The sequence below is a fragment of the Elgaria multicarinata genome, chromosome 1 (assembly GCF_023053635.1).
Source record: "Elgaria multicarinata webbii isolate HBS135686 ecotype San Diego chromosome 1, rElgMul1.1.pri, whole genome shotgun sequence".
NCBI lineage: Eukaryota > Metazoa > Chordata > Lepidosauria > Squamata > Anguidae > Elgaria > Elgaria multicarinata.
In genome coordinates, this window is record NC_086171.1 from 178,600,185 (window position 1) to 178,616,368 (window position 16,184).

The 16,184-nt window shown below is 42.5% G+C and overlaps 1 protein-coding gene across 1 annotated transcript in view; it reads left to right on the forward strand.

The window, feature by feature from the left end:
• Positions 1-16,184, forward strand: part of LGR6 (leucine rich repeat containing G protein-coupled receptor 6) — a 175,080-nt gene that overhangs the window by 58,193 nt on the left and 100,703 nt on the right. The window contains exons 3-4 of the mRNA XM_063140345.1: positions 8,381-8,452; positions 15,370-15,441. Of these exons, the coding sequence (XP_062996415.1) occupies positions 8,381-8,452; positions 15,370-15,441 (144 nt within the window). The remainder of the gene's footprint in view (positions 1-8,380; positions 8,453-15,369; positions 15,442-16,184) is intronic.

The following is a 16,184-nucleotide window of genomic DNA, read 5'->3' on the forward strand; positions in this document are numbered from 1 at the left end:
TGAAGTTCCAGAAGTCATGACTGGGCTGGGGAGCCTAATCCCTTGAGCTGCTAGAAATGCAATAGAGAGTTGTTGAGGAAAGTAGCCTTATTGTCCACAAGGACCGAATGCTAACTCACTCTGCTACTATGATGATGATGGTGATGATGAAAACACCATTGTCTGCTTCGGTGTCTTACAACTGGGACTTCCTGGAAGGAGGAAGTTGGTGTTCAAGGTGTGCAAAGAAGCAGGGCCTCCACGTGACTATTTCAGCATGTAGTATTTATTTATTTATTTATTTATTTATTTATTTATTTATTTATTTACAATATTTATATACTGCTCTCCATTAAAATTTCGGAGCGGTGTACCAGATAAAATTCAATAAAAACAGAACAAACACCTTGAAATAGATTTTTAAAAGTAAAATGAAAGGTGAACTGTGGCTGGTCATTAAGGAAAGGCTTCCTGGAACAATGATGTTTTCAGGAGGCGCCGAAAGGAATATGAAGTTGTGCCTGCCTGACCTCCAGAGGCAGGGAATTCCATAGGAGGGGGGCTACCACTCTGAAGGCTCTTCCCTTGGTGGGCTCCAATTGGAGGATGGGTCAATGTGGAACCACCAGAACCATGCCCTCGGATGACCTCAGTGACCGGGAGGGTTGGTAAGGGAGAAGGCGCTCTTTCAGGTATCCTGGTCCCAAGTTGTTTAGGGCTTTGTATGCAAGTACAAGAACCTTAAACCTGGCCCGGTAGCGAATAGGCAGCCAGTGCAGTTTCCTCAGCAGAGGAGTTACATGCTGGAAAGGGACAGCTCCAGACAACAGCCGAGCTGCAGCATTCTGTTCAGGAACCATTGCTGAATTATTTGTGTAGAGCACCTTTTAGGTAGAAAGGAGGGCAAACCAGTCAAGATTGGGAGAATGCCAGTGCCAGAGAAGAGAAGCCCGGCTCTCCATTTTGATCGAGGCGGGGAACAACAATAAACGATAAAATACATAATACTCAATTAAAACATAATATACATTGTTAAAAACATCCTTAAAAACATCCTAAAACATTTTAAAAACATCTTAAAATTCCACTGGATAGGGGAAGCATGAAATAAGAGTATCGAGAGTGGAAAGACAGAAGAAGCAGAAGGGATTTCAGAACCTTTGATGGAGGCCTGGCCTTGTGAACTCTGGGTGTTCCTGATACACTGTGAAGCAGCCTCATTGGGATTAAAAACTTAGTAAACGTGCAGTAAAATGTTGTTTAATCCACACCTGTTCAGGTGCATTGCTTCCCATGCTAAAAGCTCTCTTCAGTGGGAATCTTCACTTGCAATGAGAGAGCATCTCCTTCATATATTTTTTACCTGTCATCGTCTCCTTGCTCAGTCCTGAATTTGTGTTTGGCCAAAGTCAACCTGAATGAAGTAGACATTCTCGAACGTTAACTCTGAAGGACGCTAGAGATTTCAGACACTAAAGCTGAGTAAGACAAATAATTGGCAACCATCCTCTCAACCATTAGACCAGGTTTGAGGGCCAAACCACACATGTATGATGTGGGAGGTCTGTCATTGGATCTCTTGACTTGTTTTTGTTTTACTTTGTAACAAGCACAAGTAAGCTCCGAATTTTATTAGAGCGGCTGGACTGAACCTGAGATTGGCTTTGGATTTTTTTTTTTACCACATCAGAGCTATGGAGGGTTTTGCTCATGTCACCATGTATAAACCACCACAATGCACCCTGTTGGTTTTTGGCTTTTATAGTCTATTTTTTTTAATGCTGTGAGACATTAAATATTTATATAGAAGAATGATATAAAAATTGACTATATCGCAGTTGAGCAATTTGTGACCTCCAGATGTTTCGGCCTATAACTTCTATCAGCCTTAGCCAGCATAGGTCTAAGTAAAAATTGGAGTAAGTAAAAATGTAGATGTCTGGTAAATTGTAGTAGCTCATGGTAAACCGTCTAAGGATTACAAACCAGGGCAGGATCTACACTACTGCTTTATAATGGTTTATGATGGTACTGACAACTGTCCGAGCCCATAATAGATTCCACATACCGTTTTCAAACCACTTTCAAAGTATTATATCCTGCTTGGTGTAGATCTGGCCCGGTTTTGCTTGTTTCTGTGCTCACTTGAGCAGTGAGTACTTGTACCTTTCTGAGACTAAACAAAGTTCTGAGGGCTCTAACTGCTATATTTCTTTTCATAGAAAAGGAGCAACTCTCTTGCATGAGTTTGTGGCTGTAATGTCACACTCATGCAAGTAGTCTGCTCATGTGAGAGTTGTTTTATGCCAGTTTTGTCACTGAGAAAATGGAGAGCGCTATGAAATTTGGTTGACCCCTTTGAAGCTGGGAGAAGGAGTCATTTACAAACAGGAAGTTGTGAGAAATGGCATGCTGAAAGACAGAGGGAAAGAGATTAGCAGCTCCTCTGCTTCTTCAGGCACTGGACACTTGAGGGACAGTAAAAAGAACAACAAAACCCTTGAAATCAGTGCTGAGATTATGGGGGGGGGGGAGAGTAGAGGGGACCTTAACTAAAACCCACAAGCTCCATGCCCTGTCCCCTGAATGACCCCTATTTTAGCAAACTATAGCCTCTGCTTTACCCTTCTAAAAACAGTAGTGAAATGAAGGGAGGCAGGTGGCTACTAAAAAGAGGCCTTTTACGTTGTGCCATCTTGGTTGTAGAATTAGCACCCCAGGTTGGTTTGCCTGGTGCCTGCGTTGTGATCTTTTTCACTGCCAGGTAAAGGTGTTCTTCTTTTTCAAGGCATTTTAGTCTTTCAGTTTCTGTTGTTTTTAAATCTGTCAATGTATTTTAAATGTTTGCAGTGCTGGCAGGTTTGTATTTTGGTTTGGGTTTTTATTTTGGTTTTATACTGTAGTTTTAAACTTTTCATATTATATTCTTTCATATTGTATTTTATGGTTTTAATTGTTGTGAATTGCCCAGAGAGCTTCAGTTATTGGATATTATAGATATGAAATGAAATAAAATGAAAGAAAGAAAAAAATAAATGTTGTAGCTTCTGAGAAGAAGTGAGGAAGCATTGGTAAACACGGGAATCCTGGCTAGAATATACATCAGGTAAAAAAAAAAGGTTCTGTTTTCTTTTTCTATTTTCTATTAATTCATACTTTGCACAAACAGCTTGTGAGAGGAGGTTCAGGATGCTTTCTAAAGTTCTCTGTGTGAAAATGGTCTTAGTGTGCTAATTAATATGCTACTTTTGCACGGGGTGCTTCGGACGAAGTCTACAAAAAGCACGGCGTCTGTTGCGTCAAGTGAACATTTGAAGCTACCTGCCGTGAGGCTCCTGGCATCCTTAAATGTGAGAAACACATTGTTGAGGCAGAAAAGAATTGGTGGACTCTGTAAACAAATGGAGGAATATGCCATCTATTTGCCTTTTAGGCCAAAAAAGTTAAAAAAAAAAAAAAAAAAGGGGGGGAGAATTCTAACTAAAAGCAAAGGTAAAAAGAGCCTATTTATGAGAAGGAGGGACATCAAAGTGCTTGAATTAAGGGGCCCCTTGAGGGACAGGTGAGTTATGAAACCTGATTCTGATTCATGCATGATTCAGTTTTCAAGAACTTTGTCTTAATTTTCCACTGCTTAAAAGCCGGGTATTCTTACAGCAAACAGAACTGAATAAGCCAACCTCGTTTCCTCTATTGAGCTCTGGTTGGCTTAGCTTAGAGGAGTTGATTCCCCCCCCCTCCGTGCCCACCGTGTTCGTAATTAAGCACCAACATAGGCTTGAGGGTCAGGGATGGAGAATAGCTGTAGTCTATAGGGACTCCCTCTCTAGGATTCCTACCCAGCAGTTTACTGGTTTTTGAGTATTTGTACCTGTGTTGGACAGTACGGACAGAGGAAGTGGCTTCCCTACCTGAGCTGATAGAAGTGCTCTCAGACTTGGTGAAGACCAACAACTTAGTGGTTCTAGGAGAGTCAAAATTCATGCTGGCACTGTCTTGTTTGGGGCAACTAAGAACTTCATGGCACAATGACAAACATGAGGTTGTCTCAAAGTCAATATGGCAACAGTCCAACATGTGTGGCAGGTCACACTCTTGACCTATTACGCTTGGGTGAGCAAAGAAACGGTGGTGTGAATGTGATGGTGGGGGATCTGATACTTTGTCAAGGACAGATACTTTCCTGCTGAGTTCTAGGCTTAAAGCTGCTTCTATCCTCCTCAAGGGTTTGGGACCTATTAAAATGGTCCACCACTAGAGGCTGATAGATTCCAGTGGAATATTGCTCTGTGCTTTGGCAATTAGTTTCCAGAGCACTATCTTATCCCCTGTGCTGTTCACCATCAGGGGGAAGTCATTCAGAGAAAGGGACTGAGGTATCACCAACATGAAGATGACACCCAGCTCCGCCTCTCATTTTCATTGAGAAGGAAAAGCCAGCACGCATAGTTCCACTATGCATGCTTTTCCAAATATTTAGTTTGCTCCTGTGTCCCTCTGCAAATGAGGTGGGAGGCTACTAAGGAGAGGGCCTTTTCAGTGTTGGCACCATGGTTGTGGAAAGACTTTACCATAGATGCTTGCCTGGGCACCTAGTTGTGTTTTTTCGGTGCCAGGTAAAGACCTTTTTATCTTCCCAAACTTTTATTTTTCTTCCAGTTTTAAAAACAAATGTGCGGGTGTGTTTAAAGATCTTTGCGTGGCTCCTGGCTTTTACCTTGGTTTTATTCTGTTTAAAGTCTCGTTCTGTGAACTGCCCGAAATAAGGCCTGCCCTCCAATGAAGCAAGGGGAGAGGGAGCAGCAGGAGGGGTGAATTGTGACACTCCCCCCTGCCCCCTCCAGGATTCCCCACCACTGCCACTATTCTGCAGCCTCCAGCGGATGTTCTGGAGAGCCTGACCAGCCAGCTGGGGGGATTCCACACGTAGTACTGAGGGCGCTTCCATGCGCCCCCAGTGCGGCCCCAAAGCCATCGTGTAACTTGCCTGGAGAAGAGACGAGGAAGAGGCGTCCTTGCTGCCGCCGCCGCCACCCACCTACCTCCGACCCGGCCGGGTCGGAGAGTTCGGCGGAAGAAGGCGGGGTGGAGAGAAGCTCTCCACCCCGTCTTCTTCCGCCGAGCTCTCCGTCCCGGCCGGCGAGGAAGTAGGTGGGCGGCGGCGGCAAGGACGCCTCTTCCTCGTCTCTTATCCAGGCAAGTTACACGATCGCTTTGGGGCCGCACTGGGGGCGCATGGAAGCGCCCTCAGTACTACGTGTGGAATCCCTCTCCCACCACATCATTTGCTGCAGCAAAAGAACAGCTGGCAGGGTTCTCTAGAGCAGCTGCCTGCCCTCTATTTGCTTTGTTTCATGGAGGCTGCAGGGTCTCGCGAGAGCTTGCTTGGGCCTAGGTCTCATGAGAGTCCTGCATCCGCTTCTTCCAGCCATGTGGCTGTGCAGAGGCATACAGAAAGCAGGTGGTAACGGCAGTGGTGGTAAAGGTAAGGGGGCTGCAGTGCTGCAACGGTGCATGGTTTCTGCCCAAAGAACTTTGGCTATTGGATGATATAGAAATGTAATTAATACATAAATTGTGTGGACCAAACCTTTCTGACCAATGTCCTTCAGTATTGAATTTTTCACCTTGTAGTTTTTGTCTACTCTTATTATACTGGCTTATTTAAGAAATAGGAGGTTCCAACAGAGTTGATGGATAAATACTTAGCAAAACTCACAGAAGAGCAAAAACAGAGAATGAAAGGACCCATTACGATATGTGAAATGGTGGAGAAAATACGTCAAGATATATTACATCCACAGCATTCCCACAGTCAACAAGGGAGGTTACCTAATCAAAAATGAGATCAGATTAGTCTGACAGGATTTGTTCTTGACAAATCCGTGTTGGCTTCTAGTGATCACCGCATTGATTTCAAGGTGTTTACAGATTGACTTCTTTATAATCTGCTCCAGAATTTTCCCAGGGATGGATGTCAGACTGACTGGTCTGAAGTTCCCAGGTTCCTACTTTTTGCCCTTTTTGAAGACAGGGACAACATTAGCCCTCCTCCAGTCGTCCAGCATCCCACCCGTCTTCCATGATTTCACAAAGATAATAGACTGTGGTTCTGAGAGTTCTCCTGCTAGCTCCATCATTACTCTAGGATGCAGTTCATCAGCCCCTGGAAATTTGAATTTATTCAAAGAAATTAGGTGTTCCTTGACCATTTGTTTATCAATCTCAAACTGCAATCCTGCTCCCTCAATTTCTGCTTCACTTTTTCCAGGGGGGTCATAGACCCGCTTTTGGAGAAGACTGAGCCAAGTAGGAATTGAGCACTTCAGCCTTTTCTTTGTCATCTGTTATCAATTTGCCATCCTCATTAAAGCAGTTGAACCACCATTTCTTTCCTCTGTCTTTTACTATTCACGTATCTGAAGAAAGCCTTTTTATTGCTTTTAGCACCCCTCACTAATCTCAGCTCATTCTCAGCTTTAGCCTTTCTGACACCATTTTGGCACTTCTGCGCTACCTGTCTGTACTCTTCTTTTGTAGCCTGGCCTTCCTTCCACTTCCTAATGTATCCTTTTTCATTTTCAGGTAATCTCTAAGCTTTTTGTGGAGCCACATTGGTTTATTCTGTTGTCTTCTATCTTTTGTCCTTGTTGGAATTGTTTGTGTACCTTTAAAATTTCCTTTTTTAAATGCTCCCACCCATCTTGGACTCCTTTTCTCATTAGGGTCACTTGCCATAGGACTATACTTATCATAGTTCTGAGTTTATTAAAAATCAGCTTTCCTAAAATCCAGAGTACGTGTATGGCTACACTCAGCTTTTGCTTCCTTTAAAATCAAGAATTCAAGTACGACATGGTCACTTTCCCCCAGAGTTCTGCCACTTTATCCACTAAGTCATCTCTATTGGTCAATATCAAGTCAAGGATTGCTGATCCTCTAGTTCCTTCCTCCACTTTCTGTAGGATAAAGTTATCACCCACACATGTCAGGAATTTCTTAGAAGGGCCGCTTTTGGCAGCATTTGTCTCCCAACAGGTATTGGGATAATTGAAGTCCCCCATCACTACTACATCAGACTTCCTGAAACACTGGCAATTTGTTTCACAAAAGTTTCATCCTCGTTTTCTCCTTGATTGGGTGGTTGGTAGTAGACTCCAATTATCATGTTCTTTTTATTCCTTACCCCATTTATTTTAATCCAGATGCTCTCAATGGGGCTCCCAGGCTCATCCGCCTGTATTTCTGTGCAGGGATAGGTATTTTTTAACATATAGTGCAACTCCGCCTCCCTTTCTATATCTTCTGTTCTTTTTGAACAAGTTATATCCTTCAATTGCTATATTCCAGTCATGGGAAGTACAGAACGAGCACGATGCCCATTGAGAGCATCTGGATTAAAATAAACGGGGCAACGAATAAAAAGAACATGGTCATCCCACCAAGTTTCAATTATACCTATCAAGTCATATTTGCCTTCATGTATTAAGAGTTCAAGTTCGTTCTGTTTGTTTCCCATACTCTGGGCATTAGTATATAGACATCGAAGACCATGTGCTTTGTAGTCTGACTTCATTCATACATTGTTGTGAACATTATTTTTAGGTGCTGTTGGAGCTGTTCTCTGTGTTATGATGCATGAGACTTCATCCATTGTTGCCTTGAAGTTTACGTCTCCCACCCCTGTAGGATTCAGTTTAAAGTTTGAATCCTACGGGGGCGGGAGACGTAAACTTGTAGTATTTATATTCTATCTTATTGCCCAAACTTAAATTGGTTTACAATAAGGCTAAAAACTGGCAACAAAACAAAACACAACTAACCTTTTACAAGACCATAAAAGCTGCAAATAAGGACAATAAGACCAGCACATAAAAATTCAGATAAAGCGCAGAAAGGCAATTAAAGGATTTCAAATATTGTTTAATGCCATTAAGGCTAAATATAGTCTGAGAGCTGAAACTGAGGTTTGAGCCATAAATGTTTTCTTTAGCTCTCACACTGACATTTTTTTTAGCCCCTCACACTTTTATACCTTTGTTGCCAATAGGACACCAACGCGTCGCCATCAAGACGGGGCCTAGGAAACATCACATTTTCCCAGGGTTGAGCAGCTGACATGGGATAGATTGCTTCAATGTTCCTTGTATTCTCTTCTGCAGACTGTCATGTATCATTCTGGCCAGAGCCGGTTCCAGGGATCATTTTGCATGTTAAACTGGATCCTATGGGTAAAATCCAACAAAAGTCCATAAGTAGACCCACTCTAAATAGGACATACGTTGGATTTTACCCTATAAGCTTATTCTATATGGCAAAGTCTAACTGTTTTATTAGGGTAGGGTGTATATTGCAACTGATCCAAGTTATATGTTTTTTGTTTTGTTTGTCTGTCTCTCAGTGATCTGAGCATGAACAACATCAGTGAGCTCCTGCCCGGTGACTTTCACCACCTGCGCTTTCTAGAAGAATTGTAAGTATAACTAAACATATTGGATGCTTTTGGGGTGCTTCCAGACAAAGCTTTTGTCGTGCCATTGCCCCACCTCATTCATGGACTTTTACAGGGAGTCCAGTTGATGATGTCCTCCATTCATAGACCTGCCATGTTTCCCCACCATATTTTCTTAATGGAGAAAAACTGTAAACAAGAAAGGACAGAATAGCTGTGCAATGCCATCAGATGGTTAGCTCAAGGACCCCACTGTCTGGAAGGTCTCATTGTCTATTAGTTTGACGTTTCCTCCTCGAATTCTGGGACAAGGGGATTTCCCAACATCAATACCCATAATTTGGTACATTTAAATAATTTGAATATAGCAGGCTGTCGCATATGGAATCAGCCCATTAGTCCAGCTAGCCCAATACCATCTGTTCTGACTGACAGCAGTTCCCCAAGGCCAGGAGCAGAAGTATTTCACAGACTTCAGAACAGGACCTGTACTGGAGGGTGGCATTTCCTGGCAGCTGCCAAGATCCAATGCCCCAGGAGGTGTTGCTGCTCACCACCATTACCAACGGTTCTTCTACCTGCTCAGACAGGCAAACAGTGGGAGCATGAACGAGGGGGAGCAACCACATTTGTGTGCTCACTTCTATGTCCTCTCACATTGGGTGGTGATGAGGATTGGGTCCAGCAGCCAGATGGAGCCTGCAAGTAAGCAAGAGTTGTTTGTTTGCTGCACGTTGGGGCAGCCCCCCCCCCCCAATTTTACATATACACTGATGGGGACTGAGCCGCCAATGACTAAACAGGAAAGAGATCATGGAGTTTGGTAGATAGCTCAGTGAAAACATCCAGCCAGCATTTGTTTTTGTGTGTAAAAAAGGTGAATTCCATGCTAGGGATCATTAGGGAAGACACTGAAAATAAGACTTGTAATACTTCTGTACAAATCATTACACTTGGAGCGCTATGTACAGTTCTGGTCACTGCATCTCAAAAAGGATATTGTGAGCATCATCACATGGGAAAAATAGTGTTTCCTTACCGTTGCTTCTCCACCTGCACATTTGTCCCTCATTACTTCCTCCTTTGGAAGAGGAACTAAACAACTTGCATGTGCCCATTCAGTGGGCTGTTTTGATCCCACTGCTTCTCTTGCACACAGCAGGAGATAGCAGCAACTTCTGTCTTTAAAAATAAGTCAGACTTACTGGGGTGTTTTTTTGTCACGCGAAAAAGGCTAGAAGGGGCAGGAGGCATGCAGGAGGCGCGCGTCATAGAATCATAGAATAGCAGAGTTGGAAGGGGCCTACAAGGCCATCGAGTCCAACCCCCTGCTCAATGCAGGAATCCACCCTAAAGCATCCCTGACAGATGGTTGTCCAGCTGCCTCTTGAATGCCTCTAGTGTGGGAGGGACCCACGAAAATCCATGAGTGCCCAGTAACGAGCATGCAATAAAACATTTGTCTGATGGAGCTCATAAGCACTAGAAAAGATGCAGAAAAGGGCAACAAAAATAATTTGGGAGGTGTAGCAACTCCCTTATAAGGAAAGCTTACAACGCTGGGGGCTTGTTAGCTTAGAAAAAAGGCAAATATGGGGAACATGATAGAAGTTGATAGAATTATGCATAATGTGGAGAAAGTGGACAGAGTTACATTTTTCTCCTGCTTTCCTAATACTAGAACCTAGTGTGATCCGGGATAAACAAAAGGAAATGCTTCTTCACACAGCACGTAGTTAAGCTATGGACTTCATTGGCACGAAGGGTGGTGATGGTCACCAATTTGGATGGCTTTAAAGGGAAATTAATGGATGATAAGGCAGTCAGTGGCTATTACGCATGAGGCTATATATACAGAAAGCCTCTGAATCCCAGTTGCTGAGGAGCAACGGTGGGTGGGTGCTGTGGCATTCATGTTCTGCTTGTGAGCTTCCCAGATGCATCTTTTTGGCTACTGTGGGAAACAGGACCTTGGACTAGATAGGCCATTGCTCTGATCCAGCAGGACTCTCCTTATGTTCTCATGGGAGATATATTAAAGTCGTTGGTCCAATAAAGGAACCACTTTACCTACTTTGTGAGCCAAGTCATGCCTTATTTTTTCTTATATGGGGCGTAATATTAGCATCAAAGAAAGTTTGTAAAATATAGTGTGCCTGTTAAAGTGTCAGCCAGGAAGCATCATATGCATCATCTTCCCAACTCATGACCACAGAGCAAAATCAAAACACTTCAGTTTTCTGACAGAAACATTCATCTTTGTTTCACAAAAAAGTAACGCTATGGGTGAGTTTGTGTGCATGTAAAACACTTGTTTTCTTATCACTTGATGGCTGACTGCTGAAAGTTTGAACTGATTCCACTGAAAAGCATTGTTTGAGGTTAAGGGATCTGGTATGAATTCATACATGCAAGCCATCATCACCTGAGGCTGCATTTATCAAATGATGACCATGTATCTGTGAGCTTTAATAAGGACGGTACGATTATAGTAGCAGCATATTGGACAACTACAAATCAAGAAAACATAAAAGCAAGTATTGATCAAGCAACACACTAGATAAAGAAGCAGTTAAAAGATTTAAATATGAAAGGTCTCTATTCAGTTAAAAATCATCACCCAATGCTCTCTGGGCAGTTTACATAAGATTAAAACAATTTAAAAACAATATACAAAATTTTGAACCTTAAAAACATGCAGCATACACAAAAAGATATATATAAAAACAACTATAAACAACTTTAAGCTATCAGATGAACCTAAAACAGTTCTGTGATTGGTGAAACTCATCACATATTGCTAAATGCCTGGGAAAAGAGAAAAAACAATGAGTAATAAAGTATTATACGTTGGGCAGACAGGAAAAAAATCTTAATTTGACACTTAAACCTTCGTAAGGAAGATGCTAGGCAGACACTGGCTAGAGCATTTCATAATCGGGGTGATACCACTGAGACGGATGGAGGAGAAGGCTATCAATGCCTACTAGTCTTGAAGGCTATATATTGCCTCTAGTATCAAAGGCAAAATGCCTCGGAATATCTGTTGTTGGGGAACACAAATAGGAGGTGGCTATAACTGCTCACGGCCTGCTTGTGGACTTCATCTTAGCATCTGGTCAGCCACCATGGGACACAGAATGCTGGACTGCATAAGCCTTTGGTCTGATCCAGCATGGCTGTTCTTATGTTTGTAAGGCTCTCTTGCTGGTCACCACCACCCACCTTCCCTCCAAAGGTAGCAGGTACTCAAAGAAGGGTCTCCAACAAAGATCTACATTCTCTTAGCCCACAGGCGTTCTTGCATTAGTTCAATTGATGTACAATAAGAGTTGATGTCTGACAATAGTGGAAGTTACTCCCACATAAAACACTGTACAGGAACAATAGGAATGCAAAAAAACTTGGGCAACTGACAGTTGAACTTACATATATATGATAGTAATAGAAGTAAATATATGTGTAGCTGCATCAGTACATGAAGTGGCACACACTAAATGTATTCATTTTTAGTTATTTTAAATATTTTGCGGGCACTTTTCAGGGCAGAAGCCCTCCCAAAGTGGCATACATCAACAAACACATAAAACCTCTATGATACTAAGAATGATTAAAATGCAATAAAACCTTTAAGAATACAATAAAAACAACAATAAAAACTTTAAAGAGAGCATGTTTGTCCTAATTAGCAATTTCTCTGTTCTAGTAATGTTTTGAGGCTGGTACCATGTTGAAATCAAAAGTTCCATAACGGCTAGGATGCCTCTAGTGTGGCCTAAAAATAAGACACCATCTGTCTTGCCTAAGCAATATGTTGAAATCAGTGTCCATCTATTTCTGCTAACCAGATGGGAGTGTTGATATGTTCCATCCTTCCCCTGTAGATAGATCATGCTGTCTCAGGATGATGGGACTTGAAGTCCAAAACATCTGAATGCATACAGAGTATACTTTCTTTCCCTGCTCTCCAAAATCAGGATTCCAAGGAATGGTCCACTATGTTTATAGCTGATAAGAAAAAAATCACAAATTATATGAATCACTGTGCACTGAATATAGAATGGCATCCTCAGGCTAAAATTTCACAAAGGGAAACAAAAAAACAGAACTAGCAGTTATTACTTAAACCCCTTGATCCTTGGGATGCTGGCAGTTTGTCTTACTGTAACAAAGATATATATCAGGATAATCCCTTCTTTGTTTCTTCCAAATGGGCTAACTTCTACTTCGCAAACCAACCTCCTCTCACTGCCCCTGGAGGTCTTTTGACAGTGCACATGCCAGGTGACTTGTGTGGACCTTTTGGAACACTGTCTACAGAGAGATGAGCGCATAACAGTGCAAACCTATGCATGTTCAGTGGGACTTATTCCCAGGTAAGCATGTATAGGATTGCAGCCTAAAATGTCTAATGAGGCAGAGCCATGGAGGAATATCCTGAGACCATGACACAACTCTGGAAGCTGAGAACAGTCCTAAACTGTAGATGACTGCTTGCACTCAAATGATCAAAATGGAAGTGATTTTGTCTGACTAAAGCAGAGGTCCCCAAATGTTTTGGGCTGGTGGGCACATTTGGAATTTTGAGAGTGTCATAGGCAACCTCACAAAATGGCTACCACAGAAGGGGTTTTTCCCCATACCTAAAATGGCTGCCATGGTGGACATGGCTGGTCACAAAGCACTCATTTCTTAGAAGGAAAAGTGGTGAGACTAGAAGAAAAGTAACTCCCCCAAGAATCTAAGTACAATGCAGAGGTTTGGTCTGAGCTACAAAACACAAAACCACTTCTCTGAACCCAAATACAGATGATGCTGGAGGGTAGCCCTTCACTTTGCAGCATGCCAGCCTCCCAGTTTAATTGAAAAGAAAGAATATTAAGTAAAATAAATATCAGGAGAGGTGTCCATTGGCACATTGGTGCCCACAGGAATCATGGTGGAGACCCCAGAGCTAAAGCATATGATTTTAGCTTCTCTCTAATGGGAAAAGTCAGCCAGAGGGATGAGAAAGCTATAGCTAGCAAAGGGACTAAGTGGAACTGGGCAAGAGAGGATTTGTTGATTGACAATAAACAGTGGGAATGCAATGGGGGTGGCACTGTGTGCAGAAAATGCTATTGTGTCACGGTACACAGGGCTAAATAGTCTGTGATTAATGATAGGGAAATGAAGCCAGTGTTGACAGCTTCATTGGCATAGGTGCTCCCTCCTGTTGGCTCGTGGTGCAAGCGTCTATATTCTAGGCACACGCTTGAAGTTCCCTCCCACTAAAGAGCAAGTGGAACAAAACAAGCTTTCCGTGGATACTTCATTATATATGAAACTCCCCCTAATCCTGACTGCAATGCTGCTCCCTTCCTTTTAAGTACAAGACAGAAGAGTCCCTGGAAAACTCAGTTCCTAGTTGTGTGGAGAAAGGTAACTGCCAAAGCAGTATTTACCACCCTATATATGAAATGCACAACTAGTGAAATCTGATACTTGCTCATCTGGGTGCAGCTTCTGTTTCCAGCAATCCAATCTCCCATCAGAAACATCGCCCCCTCCAGGGAAACAGAAATCAATCGGAGCTTTTTCAAAGGATCACAGTCCTAGAGTGATGATAAGCAGAACTTGCTAGGCAGTTGGTGCAAGGAAGACAAGTTGCAGCCTGCTCCTGTATATTAAAGAGATGACCATGTGCTATTCACACTGTCATAGGACTGGTTTGGGGAGCATTTTTTCTAAATCCAAGAGAAGGAGAGAGACCTACATACACACACATATACACAATAGCTGTCATGTGCCGGAAAAAGGTGGCAGGTAGTACATATATGTCATTTTTCTTTGGATGAATCCAGAAAGTGAGTAGACACTTAAGAAGACAAGAGCCTTGTTAGATCAGAGCAAAGGTCTACCTAATCTAAAGTTTGTTTGTTTGTTTATTATTACACTTCTATACCACCTCCCCCACCCAGCCCTGCAAGGAATCTAAGGCAGTTTACATAGCTTTCCTCTTCTCCATTTCATCCTCACAACAACCTTGTGAAGTAGGCTAAGAGTCACACAGTGAGCTTCTTGGCCGAGTGGGGACTAGAACCCTGATCTCTTGAGTCCAACACTCTAACTACTACACCACACTGGCTCAGTGGTTGACAAGATGTCATTGGGAAGTTAACAAGAGGAAAAGAAAGGCAACCCCCCTAATCTCTTCTTTGCCTGCAGCATCCAGTACTCAGAGGAATACTACCTCTGAACATGGAGGTTATTTTAGCTATCATGGCTGGTAGCCTCCAATAGATTTATTGTCCATGAATTTGGGCAATTATTTTTAAAAGCCATACCATACATTTTCTTTGGCTTCCAAAATAAATTGATTTGTGATATCTGAATCCTTTCCTAATAGACTTTAGAGATTCTCCCATGCCCCAATGAGTTCTTGACTATAAAGCCAAGCATCACCTCTTGGTACCTGATACTAATTTCCTTGTGGTTACTAGTATGAATAGTAAAATAAGGAACCTATTGGGTTTGATGAATGTTAGGGCTCCTCCTGTTCATGGAACTGAGGTAAAGTAGAGGCTCCCCACTGGAGCCATAGTGGGAAGATGGTTTTTGCCTTTCCCCTGCAGTCCCCCATGCTGTCTCCCAGGCTGGCCTGGAGGGTCCCCCAGAGCAGAATTTCAGGGAGTATCAGGGGTTGAAGGAAAGATGGCAATAATTATCTCCCCCTCCCCCATTCTCTAGCATTAGCACATCTCTGCCATGGTGGCTTTTATGCAAGTTTAGAAGTTCCTTGCTCCTGAAATGACGTGCGCTTCCCCTCACGAAGCTCTGTCCGATTTGAGACGTTTAGCAAGATACTTCACACCAGGCCATCATTATATTTCCTCACAAAAGGCACTAATAGAAGTTCAGATATATTATCTTGACCTTGTCTCTTCCGTTTATTACAGGCGCTTATCTGGAAATCAGCTCTCTAAGATCCCCGGGGAAGCATTTTCTGGCCTCTACAATTTAAAGATTTTGTAAGTCACAATTTCTTCACTGTGTTTCTGCTGCTGCTGCTGCTGCTGCTGCTATTACATTTTATTGTTCTCCAGGCTGGCATTTGAGGTCATAGTTTTTCCTCATCAAAGCTCTTCATGTGTATGTACTGTAATTCACATGACTTTGCTTTCTCTCACTATCTGCATATGTCAGGACTCACTTCAGAGGCAATCATAAACTTCATCACAGGAATGTTATTTATTAAATTTTCCTAGTATGAGGAGTTGGGTTGTATCCAACTTTTTTAGGTCATGCTCATGGGAGATTCCCATCTGAACAGCGGTAAAGATGAAGGTGGATTCAGGGCTTCTAAATAACGCCCCCCCCTCCCCGGTCCTAATACACTGCTGGATTCCTGTGGTCTCCACTGGGGTGAATTCATCACCGGCCTGTTGTTGAATCAATATATTTCAAGTTATTTTTCTTTCCCATTTTTATTGGTCAGCAATTTAACCAAGAACAAAGAATTATTGAAAGCTTTGCAAGTCTACTTCATTTGTTTGCCTTGTTCCTTCCCAGCTCTCAGAGTCAACCAGGCCTGAGAATTTTTGCTGTAAGTATTAAGTAGCTGAAAGACTGAAATCTGTTCAAATATCAGCTGTAGAGAATATGGGGTCAGAGATAGCACTGTGTGGCATGCAAAGAAATAATTCCCTATAGTTCTTGATGGTTGTAGATTGCAGTTCATCTCAAATCATCTGATGAAATGGAGAGTGTCCAC